This window comes from Pocillopora verrucosa, chromosome 11, assembly GCF_036669915.1.
Source record: "Pocillopora verrucosa isolate sample1 chromosome 11, ASM3666991v2, whole genome shotgun sequence".
Taxonomy (NCBI): domain Eukaryota; kingdom Metazoa; phylum Cnidaria; class Anthozoa; order Scleractinia; family Pocilloporidae; genus Pocillopora; species Pocillopora verrucosa.
Window position 1 is genome coordinate 4,450,374 of NC_089322.1, and position 19,130 is coordinate 4,469,503.

The 19,130-nt window shown below is 38.1% G+C and overlaps 3 protein-coding genes across 3 annotated transcripts; all 3 read left to right on the top strand.

Annotated features, from left to right (window-relative positions):
- Window positions 1-246: 246 nt before the first annotated feature.
- LOC136277065 (uncharacterized) lies at window positions 247-2,769 on the top strand. Its single transcript, XM_066158711.1, has 4 exons — window positions 247-259; window positions 363-688; window positions 1,396-1,429; window positions 2,075-2,769. Exons 1-4 carry the CDS (start codon window positions 256-258, stop codon window positions 2,767-2,769), a joined length of 1,059 nt encoding a protein of 352 aa, XP_066014808.1. The 5' UTR covers window positions 247-255.
- A 4,734-nt stretch (window positions 2,770-7,503) lies between these two features.
- LOC136277047 (uncharacterized) lies at window positions 7,504-10,479 on the top strand. Its single transcript, XM_066158670.1, has 2 exons — window positions 7,504-7,843; window positions 9,186-10,479. The coding sequence occupies exons 1-2, from the start codon at window positions 7,504-7,506 to the stop codon at window positions 9,878-9,880; spliced, it is 1,035 nt and encodes a 344-aa protein (XP_066014767.1). The 3' UTR covers window positions 9,881-10,479.
- A 2,534-nt stretch (window positions 10,480-13,013) lies between these two features.
- LOC131777957 (uncharacterized) lies at window positions 13,014-15,489 on the top strand. The gene is made up of 3 exons (XM_059094332.2): window positions 13,014-13,328; window positions 14,109-14,142; window positions 14,795-15,489. Exons 1-3 carry the CDS (start codon window positions 13,014-13,016, stop codon window positions 15,487-15,489), a joined length of 1,044 nt encoding a protein of 347 aa, XP_058950315.2.
- The last annotated feature ends 3,641 nt before the right edge of the window (window positions 15,490-19,130 follow it).

Genomic DNA, 19,130 nt, shown 5'->3' on the forward strand with positions numbered 1-19,130 from the left:
TACCTATAAGTCGTGATAATTGCATTATAAACCTGCAGGACTTGTGTTTTCATTTAAATATGAAAACAGAGTTGTGGGGTAATTAAAAACGTATTGCTAAGAAAACAATAGGTCAAAGCTGTATTGTTATACTTAAATAGAAAAATAGACTTTCAGATGAAGATCACGGAATGAATAAATTTACAATTGGTACTAACGGTGCAAACTTATTCACAAAGGTTTGAGCGTGTCGAGCGGTGTTTTCAATTAAAATCAATGGGTGGGTTAAAATTTCTCTCCTTTTCTGTCTTGTCAGACTATTTTGTCTATAGGCAAGTAATTTATATGTTCCATACATTTACTAATCATAAGTTTGTCCAAAGATTCTCCACAGATGTTCCTGCAAGTCGAGTACCTGTTTGCAGTCGTCTTGTTCTCGGCGGCAAAGACAACTGAAGGAGCCGAAAATGGCGTTTTCTTTCAAATCAAAGAAAACACTTTTTTCAGCTACAGAGAAGAAAACCTCTTTTGGTCTGGAAAAACTGATTATTTGCTTTCCTGTTCGGTTTTGTGTGCGAGACAAGCTTCGTGCGGAAGTGCAAACTTTCTGGAACACACAGGACTTTGTTACCTTCTTGGCGGCGAAATGCAAACAAGTTCAGCCACTGGGCGACTTTTACAGCGAGATGGCTCTTTCTATCTGACAAAGGTATTTGGCATTGATGACATACCATGTTTTTTGGTGACACCTTCCGATAAAGTACACCTTATCACGAACAAGTTTAAGGGCCTTCCGCACAAGTAGACAAAACTAGAATTTCCCGGTTAAAATGAAAGGACAAATTTTTGTTTCGTCTGTTGCATCCGCATTAAAAATATAAAAGCCGTCAAATTCCGTCAACGCCCGATCTATTCATAAGACTAGCCAGCATAGTTTGCTAAGGATTTCACTCCAATCCGAACTTGTAAAATGTTTATGATGATTGAAAATTTGTCAAAATAAACAACGTTTTTGAAAGCGATAAAGATAACTGCTACGATCATTTCACGAAACAAAAACTCCGCAAACGTTTTGATTAAGCTTATGAGATCTACGTAAGAGACTTGATCGGGCGTTTAAAGTAATTTGCACTTTAGCAGGAGAAAAGCTGAAACATGAGAGGACATTTGTGGAGGAACGTGAATGAATTGAGATGAGACCTTATAGGAAAGGTTAAGACGACAAGACCCACAGAAGCTTGTCTTAACATCAAGACCATAATTTAAAACTTTATGAAACGTTCAATTATAAGCAGAAGCCACCAACAACTGAAATAAGACCACAGTCGCCCGGTGAGTCTTCAACAATTTCGTACATATGCGCATAACACGAGGTGCGGATACTAACTATAAATTTCTTGTTTAACTCCAATTCAGATCAACCTTCCAGAAAGAACCGATTTACCTCAAGGTGAGAATTATGAATTCAGTATTATTAAGATCAGTAACCCGAGCGCTAATGTAAATTACCAGCCATAGCTATTGGATAAATCTAGATGCATGAAGACAAACTTGAACTTTTATAATTTTCAATTTCTTTATTTCTACCACGTTTTGGTGTCTTCCATCTTCTACCTCTCTTCCATTATTCTTCCTGGCCTATTGCCACCAATTTTAATTTTTTTTTGCATTGAATACTTTTTCCTTAATTTCGATTGTCATTAAAATAAAACACCAAAAAATCAGGAGATTTATACAGCTACGTAGAATGGTTTCGAATGTCTTAGTGGTTGTACGTTCACAAATAAAATCATTTATTTACAAGGTTGATAGTGAGGAAATGATTGAGTCTGAATCCTAATTGTCTGAGACAGCTCAACGGAATTGTAAAAAAAAAAGGAAAGATAAATCCAAGTTAGAACGCATGTCAGGAAACGTTGGGCCGGTGTTTAAGTTTAGATCCTTTTAAATTGCTCAGTAACATAAAATTGGTTCAGTCTTGTTTGATGCTCGTAACTACATTTAGGTCGCCAGCTCTATTTTCCCTTACAGGGCTTTAGTACACATAGAGGATACTTCAGTAGACTCACTTTCATTTTCTACTTTATGACTATAGAGCAAAACACTTCTCCACCCCCTGGTTCTAACCAGCACTCAGCAATAACCTCATGCCAGACTCTCCTCAAACAGTCTCCCGCTACGTCCACGGGTGTTTATTGGATCGATCCTGATGGTGGCTCCCAGGCCAACGCTTTCAAAGCTTACTGTGACATGGATACAAATGCAGGGGGCTGGACATTAGTATGGAGCTATTCCTTTACTAACTACACTCATTTTAACGATGATTCAAATGCAATCACTCCTAGGCCAAATTGGCCGGCCAAAAATGAAGTGAATGTTCCGATCTCTACAATTTCTCCATTAAATGAAATAGACTACAACGCCATGAACTTCTCACTCTGGAAAAAACTCGGTAGACAGTTCCTCATCAAGAGCAACATAAACAACTGGCTGTTGTGTCAACCGGTAACTGGCAGCCTGGTTGATTGGCAGAAAGGTGACGTCAACTGTACTATCACAAAATACGTGGCTGACCCTGGAGAATCAGCTTCGGCGCCTTCCAAGTTTTCACCAAATATCGACCATGGACCAATGTTCCATTCGAGTGGGCGCTGGAACAGCTCCTTTTATTATTTCAATAGTTACACGGGCAAATATTGGCCTACCCATGATCCTAGTGGAAAAAATAGGCCAAACCAAAAGAAAAATGTTCTTGATCCACAAGGTAACATTTATATTCGAGCCGAGTAGTAAAGACAGACAATGAGAAATCTTTACGCACGTATCTTCTAGAGCTGGTTAACTTATCTGCACAAAATCATTACATTACCTAGAAAAAGTGTGACGAGAATCATCTGGAGGACCTTGAGGGCATTAAACTGATAGAACTCTAAATTCTTCTATCGTAATTACTGAGAAAACGTCATCAGAAGCGAAAATTTTGGATCAGATTTTGGAGGTTGAAGGTTCAAGCTTGGTTCACTCTCGTAAGTTGACAGCAAGAAAGACACCAGTTACGCTCATCATGTGAGGTCGGGGGATTATCTTTCAGAATTTTACTTTTTCATGGAACTTTCGATAATTCAAATCACCTCGCGAAACTTTGACTTAATTAGGTGCTAGTTTCTTCTTTTTTGTTGTACTACAAAATTTAAGCTCTCAATGTCTTTAATAATGACTACTTTTACTGCTAATGTTTACAAAACTCGTACCAACCACTAAACCAGATAGTTGCAATCAGCTAGAGCAATTTTTAGAATAAAATGAATAAATAAGATTCACTTAAGGAAGCCTGGATCAATTACCCCATTAAGTAATTGTCGCCACGGTTTTTTTTCTTATTTCCATGGAAAGGCCAGGAGTAATGAGTAATGAGTAACGGGTTGAGTAATGAGCATTAATTAATAATAAAAACATATAACGAAGTTTGAAAATGGTATTCTGCGTGGAAACTTAGTTTGTCTTTCAGGCTAATTACTTTCGAAATGCTAATAAAAACAACTTGTATTCCATGTTAAGACCATAGTGTGGTGCGTTTTTCTTGATGATGAAAATGCTCTTCAAAGTGAAAAGGCTGACTCTATATTGACCTGTGCTCGAATGTGTAGGAGAGAAGCTGCTTGTAAAGAAGCAAATTTCTTGGCGAACAAAACCACCCATTCGCTTTTTGACGAAGGGCAACAGGCAAGGAAGATGGAAAGATTTGTAAAACGGGATGGTTCTTTCTATAAAGAAAAGGTATTTCTGGAATTTTGTAGATTTTACAGATTAATGTGAGTTGTGTTACCATTTCTTTCTTTTCTCCGTGCGATTACAAAGGAGTGGAGTGAGGGCCGGATGTTTTGGGTAGTTTTATGCAATGGCAATTTTTTATACAACTTGTTCATGTTTCAATTTAGTTTTCACTGTCCTTTTCATTAAGTAGGAAATAAAATTGTTCTCATGTCCGTGATGTCACACAGCCACTGTAACCTGATCAATAAAAGATCCTTAAAAGATGGGAGTCGGCATGTTTTATCGAGTCCGTTTTGTAATTATGTATATTTTACATTTGTATCAATACATTTTCAAGTTTCGGTTGCCTCAAGAAATACTTCTCTTTTCATGTTGTGCCCGTCTACTCTGAATCAGATCACTTAAAATGACTCTGCGACAATTTTCTAACTATTGGCTAAAACATAAGACGAGAGAACGACAGAAAAGAAAAGGTGATAAAATTGAAGTTTAAAAATGAATATCTTTAAGACAAAAAACCCCTTCCCTCAGCTTTTACAGTCATTAAACAGAAAACTCAAATCTTAAGTTGATGAAGATCAGGTAATCAGGGCAAACATTTTGAAAAAGTGATCAGAGACAAGACTTCTTTTTGCTCGTCTTTTTAATCGAAAGTGAATACCTACTTTTTTTCAAATTAATGTACAAATTTAAGTGTAGCTTGCAAACTATGAATATGAGTGAAAGTTTCTTACTCACGCGAAAGGCTGCCTGTTTTTGGCTCACTTAATAAGTTGCCTTTCAAGGAGTCTCTAGTCCACAAGGTATGTGATTTTTTTTACAGCAAATTTGTCCTCGCACAAAGCTCAGTTCATGGTGGCTCACACTGAATTTCGTCATTTTTAAGTCACCAACTCCTCAAATGAATGATACTGCCACACCTTTTGGCGTGCTCGGTAGAATGTGTTTTCAAAAAATACCTATTCCGTCTTAAATGTCATATTTAACACAACAGCCATACAAAAACAACTTTTTTTTAGGTTTATGTGCCTGTAACTTAAAGCAGAGGTCGGTAACCATATTCTTTGATCATAAGAAAGACCATGCCTGCACCCCGTGGCTTAACCCAGCATTCAGCAGTCCCATCATGCAAGACTCTCCTCGACCAATCTCCCCCTCCCTCCACGGGTATTTATTGGATTGATCCTGATGGTGTGTCTCAGTCCAACGCTTTCAAGGTTTATTGTGACATGGAGACCAGTGGTGGAGGTTGGACTCTAGTATGGAGTTATTCCTTCACTAATTACAGTCACTTTAATGATGGTTCAAATGCGATCTCACCAAGACCAAACTGGGATGTTTGGCTTGATAGGTATGTGCATGTTCCTGTCTCCACAACTCCTCCATTAAATGAAACAGACTACAACGCTGTGAACTTCTCACTCTGGAAAAAACTCGGCAGACAGATCCTCATCAAGAGCAACATAAACAACTGGCTAATGTGTCATCCGGGAAATGGCAGCTTAGTGGATTGGCAGTACGGTGACATCAACTGCACGATCATTAAACACGTGACCAACACGTGCAAAGATACACCAGCACCTTCATTTTTTGGCAGTGGATTAGGCTCTGGACCAATGTTCTTTATCCACGCGTACGGCCTTTATTATTATTTCGATGCTCTCACGGAGTATGACTGGCCTGTCCATGATCCATGTGGACAACACGCGCCCAACCAGTTGAATGGCGTCGCCGAGCCTCATGGGAACATTTTCATCCGTTAGTTAATTAACATTTATTGGTCACCGATGTGTAACTTCTCCCGTCAGGGAAGAGTCAGGAAGAGTATGAAGAACATACCTGAACCTCGTCAGTAAACATTTTCCGAAAAACCGCCGGTACAGCAAAATTTTCAACAAAAACAACATGAAAGTTAGTTATAGCTGCACACACAACCTACAAACCATAATTAAGAAGCACAACAGAAAAATCCTCGAAACAAGCAAGACACCCTCCACGGAAAACAAATGCAGGAAAAAAAACGACTGCCCTCTGAAAGACAACTGCCTCACTCCAAGCGTCGTTTACAACGCCAACGTAACAACAGAAAATGACACAACCGGAAAGAATTACATTGGACTTACTGAAGGAACTTTTAAACAACGTTACACGCAACACAAACTTTCTTTTCGGAACAGAAACTATTCAAACAGCACGGAACTATCAAAGCATATCTGGACACTCAAAGACAGCAACACCAATTTCACAATAAACTGGAGTATTTTAGCGACCGACCCGGCCTACAGCAACAAAAGCAAACGGTGCCACTTGTGCCTCACAGAAAAAACTTTATTTAGTTAGAGCTAAGAAACCGTCTTTATTAAACAAAAGAACAGAACTCATTTCTAAGTGCCGCCACGAGAATAAGTTTTACTTAGCAAATTTCACAAGCCGCCAACAATAGCTCTCTCGAATCTTTATTTCACACGAAGATCAGATCATCACACTAGTGAATTAATTAACTACTCATCTAATTTGTATATAAGTAGGTATGTTCTTCATTGAATAAAGTTCTGTCTGACGAGCGCTTAGGTGCGAAACTCAGAGTAACAGAGAATCGATGCGTCCTCTTTGATTCTTTCACTTATATATACCCAGCTCTGCTGCCACAGCATTGAGCACTTTATGCCAAGGTAGACTCTACCCCCATATTTATTTATATATCAATATTTCTTTGACTTTGCAAATGATTAAATTTTTGGTATCTCGACTGCTTACTGCAGCCTTTCCGGTATTTTCATATTCTGTTTACCTAGTAGTCATGATAATTGCATTATAAACCTGCAAGACTTGTGCTTTCTTTGTTAAAATGTTAAACAGAATTTCGGATTAATTTAAAACGTACTGTTGAAAAAACAAAACGTCAAAGCTGCCTTGCTCTACTCAAATAGAAAAACGCAGTTTCAAACGAAGATCACGGAAAAAGTAAGCAGGTCTTACTTTTAATTTGATAGTTGCTCTGGAGATTATTGGCTTACACGTGATCCTTATGGAAGAGTCGAGCCCAACCAAGTGAACTGATGATTGTCCGAACTTGACAAAATTATCGAACATGTATTACTATATGTAATAAATTTAATAAATAAAAGGGAAAATATAAGTTTGAAAGGACTGGTAACAAATAACATATTAAATCATCTCTACAAATACAGGCCTTACTTTTTCATTTGCACTCAAGGTGTTTCAAACAAAAAGGACGTGTTTTCATGTCCAGTTTTAATTTTATCTCCCACCAATTCTTTTTATTTTTAAGTTTGCATTTTAATTTGTTTTCTTCACTGAACTGTTACATAAAAGAGCTTATTGCAACCTTTCCGGTATTTCCATATTCTGTTTGCCTAGAAGTCGTAATAATTGCATTATAAACCTCTGGGACTTGTGTTTTTCATTTAAATGTCAAAATAGAGTCATGGAGTAATTGGAAACGTATCGCCAAGAAAACAAAAGGTCCAAGCTGTATTATTACACAAAATTAGGAAAATAGACTTTCAGACGAAGATCACGGAATCAATTAATTTACAATTGGTTCTAACGGTGCAAACTTATTCACAAAGGTTTGCGTTTGCCGCGCGGTGTTTTCCCATAAAATCAAAGGGTGGGTTCAAACTTCTCTCTCTTTCTGTCTTGTCTGACCATTTTGCCTATAGGCAGGTAATTTATATGATCCTTATATTTACCAATTATAAGTTTCTCTTGAGATTCTCTCGACAGATGTTTCTGCAAGTCGAGTACCTATTTGCAGTCGTCTTGTTCTTGGCGGCAAAGACAACTGAAGGAGCCGAAAATGGCGTTTTCTTTCAAATCAAGGAAAACACGTTTTTTAGCTACAGAGAAGAAAACCTATTTTGGTCTGGAAAAACTAATTATTTGCTTTCCTGTTCGGTTTTGTGTGCGAGACAAGCTTCGTGCAGAAGTGCAAACTTTCTGGAAAACCCAGGACTTTGTTACCTTCTTCGCAGCGAAATGCAAACAAGTTCAGCAGCTGGGCGGCTTCTACAGCGAGATGGCTCTTTCTATCTAACAAAGGTATTTGGCATTGATGAAATGCCATGTTTTTTGGTGACACCTTCCGATAATGTACACCTTATCACGAGCAAGCTTAAGGGCCTTCCCGCACTAGCAGACAAAACTAGAACTGTCCCGTTAAAATAAAAGGACAAATTTTGTCGTGACAAATTCTTGTTTCGTCTGTTGCATCCGCATTAAAAATGTTGAAGCCGTCAAATTCCGTCAACGCCCGATCTATTTATAAGACCAGCCAGCATAGTTTCTCCAAGGATTTCACCTCCGATTCGCACTTGTAAAATTTTTATGATTATAGAAATTGTCAAAATAAACAACTTTTTCATTAGTGCGGAATGGTCCTAATTCTCTTTTCTAGCTGCAGTACGAGGGAGAATTTTTGACAGCGATTAAGATAACTGTCAGGATCATTTCATGAAACAAAAACTCTGCAATTTTTTTTTTATTCTGTCAGCTCATCAAATCTACGTAAGAGACTCGATCGGGCGTTTAAAGTAATTTGCGCTTTAGCAGGAAAAAAGCTGAAACACGAGAGGGTATTTGTGGAGTGACGTGAATGGATTGAGATGAGACCTTATTAAAAAAGTTAAGACGACACGACCCATAGAAACTCCTCTTAACATCAACATCATAATTCAAAAGCATATGAAACGTTCGTTTATAAGCAGAAGCCACCAGCAAGTAAGACCACAGTTGCCTAAAGAGCCTTCAACAATTTCATATACATGCGCATGACGCGAAGTACGGGTACTAACTGAATGTCTTGTTTAACTCCAATTCAGGTCGACCTGACTGGCTCTCCCCAAGGTGAAAGTTACGCTTATGAAAATTATTACATATATGTAATGGATAAATATTGATGCACCAAGATAAACTTGAATTTTCAAGTTCTTCATTTCTACCACGTTTATGTGTCATCCATCCTCTGCCCCTCTTCAATTATCCTTCCTGGCCTATTGCTGCCAATTTTAGGTTTCTGAATACTTTTACCTAATTTTCGATTGTCATTAAAATAAGACACAAAGAAATATAGCTAAGTAGAATGGTTTCGAATGTCCTCGTGGTCGTATGTTGACCGAAAAAATCATTTATCTACATGGCTAATAGTGCAGAAATGATTGAGTTTATCTGAGACAGCTGAACGGAATTGTGAAAAAAGAAGGAAAAAAAAACCAAGTTAGAGCGCATGTCAAGAAACGTTGGCCCGGTGTTAAAGTTAATATCGTTTTAAACTGGTCAGTAACATAATATTGGTTCTTTGTTTGATGATCGTAACAAAATTTAGGTCGCCAGCTCCAATAGAGGATAATTTACTAGACTCGCTTTCAATGATGAAATTATTTTTCTAATTTTCAATTTCATGATTGTAGACCAAAACACTTCTTCAACCCCTGGTTCTAACCAGCACTCAGCCGTAACCTCGTGCCAGACTCTCCTCAAACAATCTCCCGTTACGTCCACGGGTGTTTATTGGATCGATCCTGATGGTGGATCCCGGGCCAACGCTTTCAAAGCTTACTGTGACATGGATACTGATGGAGGGGGCTGGACATTAGTATGGAGCTATTCCTTTACTAACTACAGTCACTTTAAAGATGATTCAAATGCGATCACTCCAACACCAAATTGGCTGGTTAAGAATGGGGTGAATGTTCCTATCTCCACTATTTCTCCATTAAATGAAACAGACTACAACGCCATGAACTTCTCACTCTGGAAACAGCTTGGTAGACAGTTCCTCATCAAGAGCAACATAAACAACTGGCTGGTGTGTCATCCGGGAGATGGCAGCCTGGTTGATTGGCAGAAAGGTGACGTCAAGTGTACAATCACCAAATACGTGGCTGACCCTAGCGAATCAGCTTCGGCGCCTTCCAAGTTTTTACCAAACACCAACTATGGACCAATGTTCTATTCGAGTGGGCGCTGGAATAGCACCTTTTATTATTTTAATAGTTACACGGGCAAAGGTTGGCCTACCCATGATCCTCTGGGAAGACATAAGCCCAACCAAAAGAAAAATGTTCTTGATCCACATGGTAACATTTTCATTCGAGCCAAGTAGGAAAGACAGACAAGGACAAACCTTTACACACGTATCTTCCAGAGCTGGTTAACTTATCTACACAAAATCATTGCATTACCTAGAAAAAATGTGACAACAATCATCTGGAGGACCTAGAGGGTCTTAAACTGATAGAGCTCTAAATTATTCTATAGTATTTACTAAGAAAAACCCCACCAGAATCCGAAGGGAAAATTTAGGATCAGATTTTGGAGACTGAAGGTTCAAGTTTGGTTAAGTCTCGTAAGATGAGAACAAGCAAAGCACCAGTTACACTCATCATGTGAAGTCGAGGGATTATCTTTCAGAATTTTGCTTTCCAATAGAGTTTTAAAGAAAAAAATCACTTCGCAAACTTTGACTTAATGAGGCGCTAGTCACTATTCAGTAGACTTCGTAAATTTTTTTTAAATTTGTTTTTGTATGTTTTTTCTTCTTTGTTTTTGTATAACAAATTTTAAGTTCTTGATGTTTTTAACAATGACTGCTTTTACCGATACTGTTCACAAAACTGGTGCCAGCTACTAAACTAGATAGTTGCAATCAGCTAGAGCAATTTTTAGAATGAAATGAATAAATAAGATTCACTTAAGGAAGCCTGGATCAATCACCACACTACATAATTGACGTCACAGGTTTTTCTATATGTTTGCATGGAAAGGCGCAAAATAAGGGGTTTAATAACAAGCATTACTTAATAGTAAAAATATTTTTTATCGATTCCGTTTTGTAATTATGATTATTTTTCATTTGTAAAAATACATTTTCAAGTTTCGGTTGCCTCAAAAAATACTTCTCTTTTCATGTTGTGCCCGTCTACTCTGAATCAGACTACTTTAAATGACCCTTGGACAATTTTCCAACTATTGACTAAAAAAATGAGACGAGAGAACGGCAGAAAAGAAAAGGTGATAAAATTGAATTTAAAAATGAATATCTTTAAGAAAAAAAAACCCTACCCTCAGATTTTACAGTCACTAAATAGAAATCTCAAACTCAGTCCAACGCTTTAAAGGCTTATTGTGACATGGAGACGCAGTGGTGGGGTTAGACTTTAGTACTTAGTTATTCCTTGACTAATTACAGTCACTTTCGTGATCATTGAAATGCGATCACTCCAAGAGCAAACTGGCCTGTTTGGTTTGATAGTTAAATGCATGTTCCTGTCTCCACAACTCCTTCATTAAATGAAACAGACTACAACGCCGTGAACTTCTCACTCTGGAAAAAACTTGGCAGACAGATCCTCATCAAGAGCAACATAAACAATTGGCTGGTGTGTGATCCGGGAAATGGCAGCTTGGTAGATTGGCAGGATGGTGACATTAACTGTATGATCATGAAATACGTGACTAACACGTGCAAAGAGACACCAGCACCTTCATTTTTTGGACCGACATTCTTTATACACAGTCGTTATTATCATTTCGATACTCTCACAGAGAATGACTGGCCTGTCCATGATCCATGTGGAAAAGGTGAGTTCAACCAGTTGAACGGCGTCGCTGAGCCTCATGGGAACATTTTCATCCGTTAGTTGATGGACATTAATTGTTCACCGATATGTAACTTTTCCCGTCAGTGGTGAACGAAATCTCTGAATAAACTCACGAAAGATTTTGCACTTTCTCAGAGTCAAATAATTCTTTAACGAAGTCCAGAACCCTTCGTCATCGAAACGTCAGCTCTTAAAGTCTTTACTGTGGCCAATTTACGCCAGTTATCAACTCAGTTGATAGTACCAAATTACATAAACAACTGGCTGGTGTGTCATCCAGGACCTGGCAGCTTGGTTTTGGCGGGAAGGTGACATCAACTGATCGATCATCAAACACGTGACTGACCCAAGTCATGAGTTGGTCCCATCCAAGTTTTCACCGAATCAAAACAATGGCTATGGGCCGCTGCTTTGCACGACTAATAAATATTAAATAAATATTATTTTGATAATCACACTGAAAACCATAAGCCTGCCCAAAAGACCAAAAGAAAAATGCTGCAAATCCACATGGTAACATTTTCATTCGAGTCTAGTAGGAAAGACAAACTCTGACAAATTTCTTCTCAAATAACTTCCAGAAGTAATTAACTTCTCCTAACAATATCAATACCATATCCACCAGAAAGGTTGTGAAAATGAACGAATTTATCAGCAAAAGGGTATCATTTTGATATTTCAGGTTGTTCTTTTGACTACTTTACTGTACAAGAGCATAGAAGCCAAAGGTGAGAAATCTGAATCACATCTTGGACGCTGGAGTGATACTTTAAAATTTCACCCAACAAATCCCAAGGCTATGAACCGCTATTCTCTTGGAGCATGCGCTGAAGTAGGTCTTGCTATTAATTTGACAGTTGCTCTGGAGATCATTAGCTTACACGTAATCTTAGTGGAAGAGTCGAGCCCAACCAAGTGAAAATGATTGTTCGATCTTGAAAAAATGATCAAACATGTATTACTTTATGTGAAAAATGTAAGAAATAAAAGGAAAAATATCAGCTTGAAAGGACTGGTTAACAAATAGCATATTAAATAATCTCTACAAATACAGGCCTTACCTTTCCATTTGCACTAAAAAAAGTAATTTTTCCTTGCCAGGTGTTTCAAACAAAAAAAGATGTGTTTTCATGTCCAGCTTTAATTTTATCTCCCACCAATTCTTTCTATTTTTAACTTTGCATTTTAAATTATTTTCTTCTTCACCGAACAGTTTCATTAAAGAGCTTATCGCAATCTTTCCGGTAATTCCATATTCTGTTTACCTAGAAGCCGTGATAATTGCATTATAAACCTGCAAGACTTGTGTTTTCATTTAAATGTAAAAACAGAGTTGTGGGGTAATTGGAAACGTAACGCTAAGAAAACAAAAGATCAAAGCTATTAATTATACTTAAATAGAAAAATAGAATTCAGACGGAGATCACGGAATCAATAAATTTACAGTTGGTACTAACGGTGCAAACTTATTCACAAAGGTTTGAGCGTGTCGCACGGTGTTTTCGATTAAAATCAAAGGGTGAGTTAAAATTTCTCTTCCTTTCTGTCTTGGCAGACTATTTTGTCTATAGGCAGGTAACTTATATTTTCCATACATTTACTAATCATAAGTTTGTCCCAAGATTCTCTCGACATATGTTTCCGCAAGTCGAGTACCTATTTGCAGTCGTCTTGTTCTCGGCGGCAAAGACAACTGAAGGAGCCGAAAATGGCGTTTTCTTTCAAATCAAAGAAAACACTTTTTTCAGCTACAGAGACAAAAGCCTCTTTTGGTCTGGAAAAACTGATTCTTTGCTTTCCTGTTCGGTTTTGTGTGCGAGACAAGCTTCGTGCAGAAGTGCAAACTTTCTGGAAAACCCAGGACTTTGTTACCTTCTTCGCGGCGAAATGCAAACAAATTCAGCAACTGGGCGGCTTTTACAGCGAGATGGCTCTTTCTATCTAACAAAGGTATTTGGCATTGATGACATACCATGTTTTTTGGTGACACCTTCCGATACTGTACACCTTATCACGAACAAGTGTAAGGGCCTTCCCGCACGGGCAGACAAAACTAGAATTGCCCGGTTAAAATAAAAGGACAAATTTTGTCATGACAAAGTTTTGTTTCGTCTGTTGCATCCGTATTAAAAATTTAAAGCTGTCAAATTCCGTCAGCGGCCGATCTATTCATAAGACCAGCCAGCATAGTTTGCCATAGGTTTCACGCCCAACCGGCGCTTGTAAAATGTGTATGATGATTGAAAATTTGTCAAAATAAACAACTTTTTGGCTAGTGCGGAATGGCGATAGTTTTCTTTCCTAGCTGCAGTACGAAGGAGAATTTTTGACAGCGATAAAGATAATTTCTACGATCATTTCACGAAACAAAAACTCCGCAAACTTTTTGATTTAGCTCATCAGATCTACGTAAGAGACTTGATCGGGCGCTTAAGGTAATTTGCGCTTTAGCAGGAAAAAAGCTGAAACATGAGAGGACATCAGTGGAGGGACGTGAATGAATTGAGATGAGACCTTATTAGAAAAGTTAAGACGACAAGACCCACAGAAGTTCGTCTTAACATCAAGATCATAATTTCAAACTTTATGAATCGTTCAGTTATAAGCAGAAGCCAACAAAAATTGAAATAAGACCACAGTCGCCCGGTGAGCCTTCAACCGTTTCGTATACATGCACATGACACGAAGCACGGAAACTAAATATAAATGTCTTGTTTAACTCCAATTTAGGTCGACCTTCCAGAAAGAACCGATTCGCCCCGAGGTGAGAGTTAGGAATTCAGTATTATTAAGATCAGTAACCCGAGCGCTAATGTAAATTACTGCCCACAGCTATTGGATAAATCTCGATGCACCAAGATAAACTTGGATCTTTTATAATTTTCAAGTTCTTCATTTCTACCACGTTTTGGTGTCATCCATCTTCTACCCTTCTTCCATTATCCATTGTCTTCCATTATCCTATTGCTGCCAATTTTAGTTTGTTTTTGTACTGAACACTTTTTTCTCAGCTTCTATTTTCATTAAAATAAAACACAAAAAATTGGGACACTTACACAGCTACTTAGAATGGTTTCGAATGTCCTAGTGGTCGTACGTTCACCAATTTGATCATTTATTTACAAGGTTAATAGTAAGGAAGTGATTGAGTTTGAATCCTAATTGTCTGAGACAGCTCAGCGGAATTTAACAAAAAAAAGAGGAAAGAAAAATCCAAGTTAGAACGCATGTCAGGAAACGTTGGACCGGTGTTTAAGTCTATATCCTTTTAAATTGCTCAGTAACATAATATTGGTTCTTGTTTGATGCTCGCAACTGAATTTAGGTCGCCAGCTCTATTTTCCCTTACAAGGCTTTAGCACATACAAAAGATACTTTACTAGACTCACTTTCAATTTTCAACTTTATAGCTATAGAGCAAAACACTTCTCCACCCCCTGGTTCTAACCAGCACTCAGCAGTAACCTCATGCCAGACTCTCCTCAAACAGTCTCCCGCTACGTCCACTGGTGTTTATTGGATCGATCCTGATGGTGGCTCCCAGGCCAACGCTTTCAAAGCTTACTGTGACATGGATACAAATGCAGGAGGCTGGACATTAGTATGGAGCTATTCCTTTACTAACTACACTCATTTTAACGATGATTCAAATGCAATCACTCCTAGGCCAAATTGGCCGGCCAAAAATAAAGTGAATGTTCCTATCTCTACAATTTCTCCATTAAATGAAACAGACTACAATGCCATGAACTTCTCACTCTGGAAAAAACTCGGTAGACAGTTCCTCATCAAGAGCAACATAAACAACTGGCTGTTGTGTCAACCGGTAACTGGCAGCCTGGTTGATTGGCAGAAAGGTGACGTCAACTGTACTATCACAAAATACGTGGCTGACCCTGGAGAATCAGCTTCGGCGCCTTCCAAGTTTTCACCAAATGTCGACCATGGACCAATGTTCCATTCGAGTGGGCGCTGGGAGAGCAACTTTTATTATTTTAATGGTTACACGGGCAAATATTGGCCTACCCATGATCCTTGCGGAAGAAATGGGCCCAACCAAAAGAAAAATGTTCTTGATCCACACGGTAACATTTATATTCGAGCCGAGTAGCAAAGACAGACAATAACAAACCTTTACACACGTATCTTCTAGAGTTGGTTAACTTATCTGCACAAAATCATTACATTACCTTGAAAACGTGTGACGAGAATCATCTGGAGGACTTTGAGGGTATTAAACTGATAGAACTCTAAATTCTTCTATCGTAATTACTGAGAAAACGTCATCAGAAGCGAAAATTTTGGATCAGATTTTGGAGGTTGAAGGTTCAAGCTTGGTTCACTCTCGTAAGTTGACAGCAAGCAAGACACCAGTTACGCTCATCATGTGAGGTCGGGGGATTATCTTTCAGAATTTTACTTTTTCATGGAACTTTCGATAATTCAAATCACTTCGCGAAACTTTGACTTGATTAGGTGCTAGTTTCTTCTTTTTTGTTGTACTACAAAATTTAAGCTCTCAATGTCTTTAATAATGACTACTTTTGCTGCTAATGTTTACAAAACTCGTACCAACCACTAAACCAGATAGTGCAATCAGCTAGAGCAATTTTTAGAATAAAATGAATAAATAAGATTCACTTAAGGAAGCCTGGATCAATTACCCCATTAAGTAATTGTCGCCACGGTTTTTTTTCTTATTTCCATGGAAAGGTCAGGAGTAATGAGTAATGAGTAACGGGTTGAGTAATGAGCATTAATTAATAATAAAAACATATAACGAAGTTTGAAAATGGTATTCTGCGTGGAAACTTAGTTTGTCTTTCAGGCTAATTACTTTCGAAATGCTAATAAAAACAACTTGTATTCCATGTTAAGACCATAGTGTGGTGCGTTTTTCTTGATGATGAAAATGCTCTTCAAAGTGAAAAGGCTGACTCTATATTGACCTTCTCTTTTCATGTTGTGCCCGTCTACTCTGAATCAGATCACTTAAAATGACCCTTGGACAATTTTCCAACTATTGACTAAAACATTAGACGAGAGAACGGCAGAAAAGGAAAGGTGATAAAATTTAAGTTTAAAAATGAATATCTTTAAGACAAAAAAACCCCTTCCCTCAGCTTTTACAATCATCAAACAGAAAACTCAAATCTTAAGTTGATGAAGATAAGGTAATCAGGGCAAACATTTTGAAAAAGTGATCAGAGACAAGACTTCTTTTTGTTGGTTTTTTCAATCGAAATGAATACCTACTTCTTTTCAAATAAATGTACAAATTTAAGTGTAGCTTGCAAACTATGAATATGAGTGAAAGTTTCTTACTCACGCGAAAGGCTGCCTGTTTTTGGCTCACTTAATAGGTTGCCTTTCAAGGAGTCTCTAGTCCACAAGGTATGTGATCTTTTTTACAGCAAATTTGTCCTCACATAAAGCTCAGTTTATGGTGGTTCACACTGAATTTCGTCATTTTTAAGTCACCAACTCCTCAAATGAATGATACTGCCACACCTTTTGGCGTGCTCGGTAGAATGTGTTTTCAAAAAATACCTATTCTGTCTCTAAATGTCACATTTAGCACAACAGCAGTTACAAAAACAACTTTTTTTAGGTTTATGTGCCTGTAACTTAAAGAAGAGGTTGATAACCATATTGTTTGATCATAGGAAAGAACACGCCAGCACCCCGTGGATTAACCCAGCATTCAGCAGTGTTGGGGGTTGGACTCTAGTATTGAGTTATTCCTTTACTAATTACAGCCTCTTTCGTGATCGTTCAAATGCGATCACTCCGAGAACAAACTGGCCTGTTTGGTTTTATAAGTATGTGCATGTTCCTGTCTCCTCAACTCCTTCATCAAATGAAACAGACTACAACGCCGTGAACTTCTCACTCTGGAAAAAACTCGGCAGACAGATCCTCATCAAGAGCAACATAAACAACTGGCTGGTGTCTGATCCGGGAAATGGCAGCGTGGTAAATTGGCAGGATGGTGACATCAACTGTATGATCATTAAATACGTGACTAACACGTGCAAAGAGACATCAGCACCTTCATTTTTTGGCAGTGGATTAGGCTTTGGACCGATATTCTTTATCCACAGCTGTTATTATAATTCCAATAATCTTACAGAGTATGACTGGCCTGTCAGTGATCCATGTGGAAAAGGTGAGCTCGACCAAGATTTTGCATTTTCTCAGAGTCAAATATTCTTTAACGAAGTTGAGAACCCTTGGGCATCGAAACGTCAGCTTTTAAAGTCTTTACAGTGGCCAATTTACGCTAGTTATCAACTCAGTTGATAGTGCCAAATTACCCTGTTATACTCTCCCTCCGACGCAGCACCGCAGTTTCTCTAGAAACTTACCCCCTTCATTCATTTTTTTAATCCTCTTCCAAAGTCCTTTTTGACCTTTCGACTATAAAGTTGTTGGTTTAGTACTTATCTTTATCATTATAGAACAAAACGCTTCTCCGCTCCCAGGTCCTAACCGGCATTCAGCCGTAACCTCGTGCCAGACTCTCCTCAAACAATATCCCGCTACGTGTGTTTAATGGATCGACCCCCATAATGGATCCCAGGTCAACACTTTCAAGGCTTACTGTGACACGAATACTTATGGAGGGGGCTGGACACTCGTATGGAGCTATTCCTTTACTAACTACGCTCATTTAAATGATGGTTCAAATGCCATCACTCTGGAAACAACTCGGCAGACAGGTCCTCATCAAGAGCAACATCAACAACTGGCTGGTTTCTCATCCAGGACCTGGCAGCCTGGTTTTTGGCGGGAAGGTGATATCAACTGTTCGATCATCAAACACGTGACTGGCCCAAGTCACGAGTTGGTCCCATCAAGGTTTTCATCGGATCAAAACAATAGCTATGGGCCGCTGCTTTGCACGAATAAACTCTTTATAACAGCACTAACTATTATTTTGATGGTCACATTGAAAACCATAGGCCTACCCATGATCCTCTCGGAGGAAATGGTCCTAACCAAATGATTTACTGTACAAGAGCACAGAAGCCAAAAGTGAGAAATTTGAATCACATCTTGGAGGCTTGAGTGATGGAATGATGGCCCCACATCTGCTAAGGGAATTTTATGCAAAGTCACTTTTTCTACTTTACTACTTTGAAATTTCATCCAACAAATCCCAAGGCTATGGGCCACCATTCTCTCGGAGCATGCGCTGAATTAGATCTTACTTTTAATTTGATAGTTGCTCTGGAGATTATTGGCTTACACGTGATCCTAGTGGAGGAGTCGAGCCCAAGCAAGTGAAAAATGATTGTTTTATCTTGAAAAAATTATCAAACATGTATTACTTTATATAAAAAATAATAATGATAATGATAATGATATGGAATTTATATAGCGCTCAAACTTTAAACAATATTCTGAAGCGCTTTACATAAGTTGAAGTTCTATACTAATTAAAATTAAAATATTCAAAGGCAATAAACATTAGATCTATCAAAACAAACTAAAAGCTTTCCTAAATAGAAATGTTTTAAGTTGCTTTTTAAAAACGGTAAGGCTACTACTTATAGCCTACTACTACTTGTAAGAAATAAAAGGAAAGATATAAGTTTGAAAGGACTGGTTAACAAATAACATATTAAATAATTTCTAAAAATAAAGGCCTTACCTTTCCATTTGCGCTCAAAAAAGCACTTTTTCTTTGCCAGGTGTTTCAAACATAAAAGATGTGTTTTCATGTCCAGTTTTAATTAAATCTCCCAC

Coding starts and splice junctions, on each gene's coding strand:
- LOC136277065 (XM_066158711.1), top strand. Junction 689..1,395: donor GCTCTTTCTATCTGACAAAG/GTATTTGGCATT, acceptor ACTCCAATTCAG/ATCAACCTTCCAGAAAGAAC. Junction 1,430..2,074: donor AAGAACCGATTTACCTCAAG/GTGAGAATTATG, acceptor TTATGACTATAG/AGCAAAACACTTCTCCACCC.
- LOC136277047 (XM_066158670.1), top strand. CDS start 7,504: ATGTTTCTGCAAGTCGAGTACCTATTTGCAGTCGTCTTGTTCTTGGCG. Junction 7,844..9,185: donor TGGCATTGATGAAATGCCAT/GTTTTTTGGTGA, acceptor TCATGATTGTAG/ACCAAAACACTTCTTCAACC.
- LOC131777957 (XM_059094332.2), top strand. CDS start 13,014: ATGTTTCCGCAAGTCGAGTACCTATTTGCAGTCGTCTTGTTCTCGGCG. Junction 13,329..14,108: donor GCTCTTTCTATCTAACAAAG/GTATTTGGCATT, acceptor ACTCCAATTTAG/GTCGACCTTCCAGAAAGAAC. Junction 14,143..14,794: donor AAGAACCGATTCGCCCCGAG/GTGAGAGTTAGG, acceptor TTATAGCTATAG/AGCAAAACACTTCTCCACCC.